This window comes from Pygocentrus nattereri, chromosome 2 (genome assembly GCF_015220715.1).
Source record: "Pygocentrus nattereri isolate fPygNat1 chromosome 2, fPygNat1.pri, whole genome shotgun sequence".
In the NCBI taxonomy this organism is placed as follows: Eukaryota; Metazoa; Chordata; class Actinopteri; order Characiformes; family Serrasalmidae; genus Pygocentrus; species Pygocentrus nattereri.
Window position 1 is genome coordinate 10,078,138 of NC_051212.1, and position 7,500 is coordinate 10,085,637.

At 41.0% G+C, this 7,500-nt stretch overlaps 1 protein-coding gene across 1 annotated transcript in view; it reads right to left on the bottom strand.

The window, feature by feature from the left end:
* Positions 1 to 7,500, bottom strand: part of si:ch73-40a17.3 (meprin A subunit beta) — an 18,621-nt gene that overhangs the window by 6,303 nt on the left and 4,818 nt on the right. Inside the window, exons 7-11 of the mRNA XM_037544819.1 lie at positions 6,201 to 6,379; positions 5,727 to 5,945; positions 3,484 to 3,636; positions 1,514 to 1,729; positions 939 to 1,409 (exon numbers count right to left, since the gene is read on the bottom strand). Of these exons, the coding sequence (XP_037400716.1) occupies positions 939 to 1,409; positions 1,514 to 1,729; positions 3,484 to 3,636; positions 5,727 to 5,945; positions 6,201 to 6,379 (1,238 nt within the window). The remainder of the gene's footprint in view (positions 1 to 938; positions 1,410 to 1,513; positions 1,730 to 3,483; positions 3,637 to 5,726; positions 5,946 to 6,200; positions 6,380 to 7,500) is intronic.

Here is a 7,500-nt window from a genome sequence, read left to right on the forward strand (position 1 = left end):
GTCCAGTTAAAGAAAATGTCCTCAAGCAAAGGTCCGGAACGTCATAAGGTCCCAGTTTATATTAAGTATCATGGTGCTAGTGCTGTGACACTGTAACCAGTTTCAGCTTTAAACCCCTCTGTAATGTGACAGAACAGCAGACGTCCCCTTATATTAACATGTAACTCTTATAACATTAATTAAATGTGCTGCATTTCCCCCCAAAGCAACGTCTAGACTACCCCTCCATTATTACACACACACTAGCGAAGACACACACTAAGGGGCAGTGAACACACTTGCCCGGAGCGGTGGGCAGCCCTATCTGCAGCGCCCAGGGAGCAGTTGGGGGTTGGGTGTCTTGCTCAAAGGCACCTCAGTAGTGTATTGTCAGCTGAGGGGATCGAACAGGTGACCTTCCGGTCACATGGCTGGTTCCCCCACCTCCAGCCCACAAGCAATAATGGTATGAAAAATTATTAAAACATAACAAATTTTGATTAAAATTGCATTTTCTAAAGAATTGCATAAAAACTGAATTGGCAAAGAGAACCCCAAGCTAGAAAGATGTTAAAATGCAAATGGGAAACAGTACCTCTCCATTTGCAATGACATATTTTTGCCTAATGAACTCAGAGCATTACCCATCGTTTGCCCCTTAATTTAGCTGGTAGTGTATAAGAATTTGTTAATGAATTACAGAAACAAATCAGAGTCGACTATAATTTACTTTGACTTGCTCTGTTTGCTGTTTGAGTTTTAATTTGTCCTGCAGTGGTGATAATATTTATCAAACATCAGTGCTCATGGTCACGTGTTCCCTTCAACTCTTGCTTACGTGTAAAAAAAAAATTAACCTATTACAGCAATTTTCTAAAGGATCTACCTCATTTCTGATGGTAGGTGCAAATGATAGGGCCATGCATGGTGAGATAGGAAAGGATCTTCTGCAGTCCTACCTTCTACCATCACAGTAGGGTCAGTCGTGACGCTTCTTTGGTTGGACATGCGTCTGCGGATGTCTGCATTCTGGTCCATCAGCATCATAGTCATCTGCTTCCACGGGCAGGGCCAGGTGAGGCCAGCGTCGACCCCATCATCTCCAGACGTCAGATGGGCATAGGCTCCCAGCTCCCCAAGAGAGTCTTCAGAACCATTGGGATACAACCCCATCTGGAACGTATAGCCGTACTTGGACTGGAAGCGAGGGCTGTAGATGGCAGTGCCTACTGTTGTGTTTTCCATCACACTCTTGAAGTTCTTGATCCGCCACACATGATCTGGGCAGGTGGTCTCAGACAAGTTGACATCATCCAAGGAAAGCCCACCTGTGGAGCTTCCAGAACCTTTGGTGCCCACAAACACCACACGGAACTTCTTGGAAACGTTCAGGGTAACGTGGTGGAGCTGCCACAGATCCTCAGGAGGTCCTTCAAAGAAGATATGAAAGAATTATGCAGAACTGAACAAATCAAGTTTACTGGCAGAGTTTAAGTGGAAATGGGCAGTGTTTCTTGTGTTGATCCAGACTCACCGTTGATTTGCTGAAGGAAGCGTAGTGTGCCGTTAGGGTTGGCCTCGTCATACTCTCGCACCCAAATGGCCAACTGGTCACTGGGGTTTCCACTGTGGTAGTGGAAGAACTGCAGACACTGATAGCCTCGCTTAGGATACAACAACCGACTTTCCAACATAGCAGTGTCCCCTCCGTTGCCATTGATAGTGCTAAAGTGCATGAAGTAGCCCCTGCCTAAGAACAAAGGAGTCATAAAAGGGTTTATTTAAGGAGAAACTGCTAGAAAACAAAAGGCCTGTCTCAAACCATATAAGTCTTACACGACTACAGCTTGTTATATTTGATTAAATGATGTTAAAATAGTTTGTTTCGGTAAAATACTGAGCGACTAAGTATTATAAAACATCACAGACTTTATTCTCTGATTATTTTTTATTAGGACAACATCTATGTAAGATTAATATTTTAGTAAATCAGCAGAACCAACAATAAAAATGATAAAATGTTTAATTTCTATATTAAATTTCTATACTGCCTTTCTCATACCCGGTGTTGCTGTACAAGCCAAAATATACACAACATTACCTACGATTAGCTCCAATTTGGAGGGAAGGGGAGAAAAGAGAGAAAGAAAACAATTAATTAATTGTGAAAAGGGAAATGTACCACTGAAGTCATCATTTAAACCATAAATGTACAATGTTGTATAATAAGTTGTCAAATATGTTTATGTATTATTACTGTTGTTAAGCCAAGGAGTCAAAGAAAATGGCATTCATCGACCTTAACGCTCATTAAGAATGCGAACACTAATGAATATGCTTGATTATTCAAATTGCCAAACCCCACCCCTTATGCCCAGTACAACACCATGCCATGCTGTGCTTTAAACTTTGATGACTAGGCAAAAGAGCCTGCTTGAACAGATGAGATGAACCACAGCAAAATCAAAAATAAACTCCCACTGTAACACTAATAATCCGAAAATAAACCGGTGTGAGTTTCTATTCATCGTCCAATAAATGTTAAAGTACATTTGCCAAATATTGAACAGCACTAAGGAGCGCACAGTGGAGATGATCATGCTAGCAGATTAATAATCTAGCTCAAAATACCACAAACAGGCCAATTCTTTCCTTCTGTCTCTCAACATCCTCTAAACTTGCATGGAAGAAAGCTGGAATATCGCTGAGATGGGAAATCTTTTGACTCCTACCATAAGGTGGGTTTCTAAGGAAAAACATGGATCAATCATAACACCTAAATTGAAACCTACCGAGGCAAATTTAACAGCCACTCCATATATGTTGAGGATAAAGTCTTATTACGGTGGATTTAGGGTCAGCATGTTAGAATTAAAATGCATCTAATGTTTGATGTCAGGACTTTTGGGGCAGTCATGGGCTGGAGGTTAGGGAACCGGCCCTGTAACTAGAAGGCTGCTGGTTCGATCCCCAGAGCTTACAGTACATGACTGAGGTGTCCTTGAGCAAGACACCTATCCCCCAATGCTGCCCTGTGGATAGGGCTGCCCACCGCTCCAGGCAAGTGTGCTCACTGCCCCCTAGTGTGTGCTCACTAGTGTGTATGTAGTATTTCACTTCATGGATGGGTTAAATGCAGAGTTAATTTCCCAGTTGTGGGACTAATAAGGGTCACTTAACTAACTAACTATAGGATATTAGTGAAGTATTGGCAGAATATGGTAGTTCAGGTGCTAATCTCAATGTTGCCAGCATAACAATAAAATTGGTGGCACGTTTTTGACCAAGGGGCAAAATACAGACAACAAAGAGAAGTGGGCCTAGGATGTATCCCTTGAATAACTGCGTCCATGAAAGAAATACGCTTCCCAAGGACAATTCACTAAATTAATTGCACATTTGAATAGAAATGAGCATCATGTGTCATGGTTAGCAGTGTTTAAATGTAAATGAAGAAGGATAGTCAGTAGTAGTAGACGAGTAGTCAGACCACGGATATTGTACCAGTGCATTGCCCCATGTTAGAATAGTCAGTATCAGGTCCGCCAGTTGCCATGCTGACACGCTTCCAGTCTGCCTTGTCGTCATGGCCTTGGATCATCCCGCAAATATTCTCCTGCTCAAAATCACAGGTGTCCAGGAAAGTGGAGCCGCGTGCTAGAAGAAGAAGAACAAGATAAACATCAACCAACTAGTTGCAATAAATGGCACACTTTGGACAGTCATAAAAGTGCTACATGTCCTTGGCTTACCCCTGTACACCATCACACAAGGTGAGGAAACGTGTTAAAAAGGTCTGACAGAAGTGATATGCAAAGTCCATGCCCTCCTACTGTCGAGTACCAAGGATAATATCAGTAATTGCCACAACAGCATTTGGGTTCTGGAAGATTTCACAGTGGAACTGAACGCAGTGACATTTTTGGTTCTGGACATTCATTTGACAGCAAAGAGTTATGCTTAAATTTGATGGCTATGCAGATAATCTGTCCTCCCTCAAATAAAGCAGTTACTTAGATCACTTAATAGAAGCTTAAGAATTAAGTCACGGTGAAGCAAACGCACATCTCCTAATAGATGCCCTTAAGATTGTATTAATATTTTATGAGGCTTTAAAATCACTTGGAATAAAATCTCAGTACATTGACTTGCATTAAAAGTAAAGAATGGTCATGCCTTTTCCTGTAAAGATACATTAGATACATGATTTTTTTGGACATCAGTGACATGGAAGGACAGCTTTGTATGTGCTCTTTCTCAGCTATCAGATCAATTTGACCAAACAGATGCAGTGCTTTCATTTAAGGTTGCTGCTTTCCAAGCTAAATTTACTTCATGTGTACACCACTGGATTTTGGTAAAAGCTTGCATGGCCCATGAACAGCTAACTGGGGAGTGTATATTTGTTTTCTCGTGTTCCCTACTCAAGTCAAGTCAAGTTAAAGTTTTTTTACTTGGCACTTTTTACAACAGGCTTTGGCACAAAGTCAAAATGCAGAGTCCAAGTCCTGCAATAGCGACAGTGGCAAGGAAAAACTACCTAAGAGTGAGAAGAAGAAACCTTGAGAGGAACCCATCCTCCTCTAGTTGACACCAGATACAAACAATAACACAAGAACTATATGAACAGAGACTAAACTCAATAGCTATGCTTACATTCAGCCTAATAGTATGTTAATAATGACTATTAGCTTAATCAGAATATGTTCATGTAGACACTTTAATCAGAGTAGACTAGTCTGATTGAGGCCATTCGGAATATAGTTTAGCATCCCATTGAACAAGGTGGGTATTCCTGTAAATAATCCATTAAATAGATTAATAATGTCCATGTAAACACCTGTATCTGATTACATTCCCTATCAGAAAGTTTAGATACGTTCTGAGCATGTGCGTCGTGTAATAGTGAGAAGTTATAACATTCGACATCGCGGAGCAGAAACTGGTCTGCAGAGGCGACGAAGTTTATGCTCTGATCTTTAAAAGACGGCGGTCGGACGGACGTCCAGCTTATGTGTCTCAGTACATGACATCTTCTTATCGGCCTTCTTCAATAAGGACATGTGAAGGATGTTTTCCTGAGTCTGACATCATTTTAAAGTAATTAAAAACACAAGCACTGCTCACTGCTGCTCATCTCACTCTGACTGGGCTCACGTGATGCTCATTGTCATGGTAACATCTACATTAATTGGTTCTCTATGTATGCATGTAATTGTGGATTAGATTACTTGTAGTGTCCATTTCCATGAGACTGTTGAGTGGAATGAGTATATAAACACCTCAGCCTTAATATATAATCTGAGCCACTGTCTGGTTCAAAGGCCAAAAACAGACCTGAAGAGGAGAGAGAATGTAAGGGTAGTATGATACAGAGGGCAATACTGGGACATCCTTGCCACTTTGCCACATCATAGTTAAGACCATGCCTTTAGTAAATGGTTGCAATATGAGAAGAGATTGTATGACTGTAGGAGGACAGAGGACTATGAGAACTTTGGCTGGGGCTCTGGGAACTTCTGCTCTAGGTTGGAAAGATGGGCTGAGATAGGACTGAGAGATGAACTGAGGAACAAGGAAGAGAAAGGGTGGTGGTGGAGTACCAAAACTTTGTCATGGGAAATGGAAGCTAAACATGGAAAGTTTTAGTGAGTTTGATGGTAATCAGGAGGAACACAGCCCTCCTCCCAAACTTTAACCACTACTCCAGCATTACTGTCTCAGCAGTGTAACTGTGAAGCTCTTACTGCAGTGGTAAAGCCGGTTGAGCTTAAGCAGGTCACTGTCGCTGAACTCCATGCGCTGGCCTATAACATCACTGAAGGCAGGGATTTTGGTGACGATGGTGGGCTCAGTGCCATTGCGGAAGGCAGTCTTGCTGTAGTGCATCATGGAACCGTAGTCGTAAGGCACGTTCAGATTGCTGGACGTGGTGTCGTTGTATTTGTTGAAATTGTGCTCCCTGCCTGAGTGATAAAAGCATGATGTGAGTCAATGGAGAACTGCTGAGAAGTAAACGAACTGTATTTATCTATTTGTATAGACCAGTCAAATTCAGCCAGGTCATTTTCAGCCAAAATGGTCAGTAAAAACAAGATATTCATTTTATAGCTGTTGCTTTTTGCAACCAACTTCTAAGGCTGACCTTTGGAGGTGTGGAAAATGTCTCAGCGGATTTATGAAACACAGAAATCTGAAAGCAGGTCTGGTGGGAGGAGTACCTTCTGAAATGCGATCCCACATGATGGTAACGTAATCGTCCCGGTCGGAGCGGGACTGCTCGTGCCAGAAGCCCAAAGCATGGAGGAACTCATGCTCAATGGTGGCAATACGGTCACATCCTGCACCAATGGACAAAGCTTGCTTTCCCACATGACGATTCCCAACAGATGAGAAGCACCTGGTCACATAGAGAAAAAGAAAATCTGTTAAAATTCATAGACTTGGAAAGTACTGTGAAAAAATGTATATCATTTTCAGTCAAGGTGTCTTTGAAGTGCAGTTCATTACTTTTACAGTTTCCGATCTCAGAACAATGGACTGGCCACCCCAGAGTCCAGACTTCAACATCACTGAATGAGTTTGGGATCACTTGCATTGTGAGGAGTGGAAAATGCAACCAACTTCTAAGACTGAACTTTGGAGGTGTGGATTCATGTCACATCAGATTCATGATGTGTTCTTAAACTACAGAATTGTTTGTGCTCTTGAGTGTGTGTAGATTCTGTTCTTACCTAAGAACAAATCCCAAATAAGAAAACACTGGTGAATGTCAGAATCTTCGTCAAACTGGGTTTTAAGTAGAAATTCCTTCTTAAGAGTGGTTGAAACGTTTTTTTTTTTTGAAGTGATGGGTGGACCAAACATCCCTTCAAATGTCAACATATTTAAAAGTTCTTTAATTTTGCCGCAAGCCTGCTGTAGCTAAAAAGAATGGGCAACAATATGACACTGTATCTCCAAAATAATAACTTTACAGGAGAAGCAAAAAACATATTTTATTTTTTAAAGTAAGTCAATGGAACCAGACTTGTTTCCAAGTCATTTTGGGGCATTTTGTTTCAGTCCCTTTTTCATGAAATGCATATACAATGTAAAGACCAATAGGCATTTTCAATTATATCAAAAACTAAAAAACGTCAAAAATGTTTTTGTTTTTGCTCCGACAGCATCGATATGTAATAAATATAAATAAAATAATTTGCATTGTCTAACTGCATCAAGTAATTAGGTAATCTCAAATAGATTAGCTGCAAGACTTGGTTCTGAAGCTTTATGATACAATGTTGTCTATAAACATGGGTAATAAACACAGTCAGAAACCATGCAATACTAACCAGGTGGCTATAAGCTCCCATTACTTGTTAGTGATATCAGTCTCAGAGCTCCAGTGCAAAACTAAAGAGCTACACCTAAACTTTGGACATTACATTTACGGCATTTGGCTGACGCTCTTATCCAGAGCGACTTACAATTTGATCATTTTACACAGGTAGGCCAAGTAGGTGTTAGGAGTCTTGC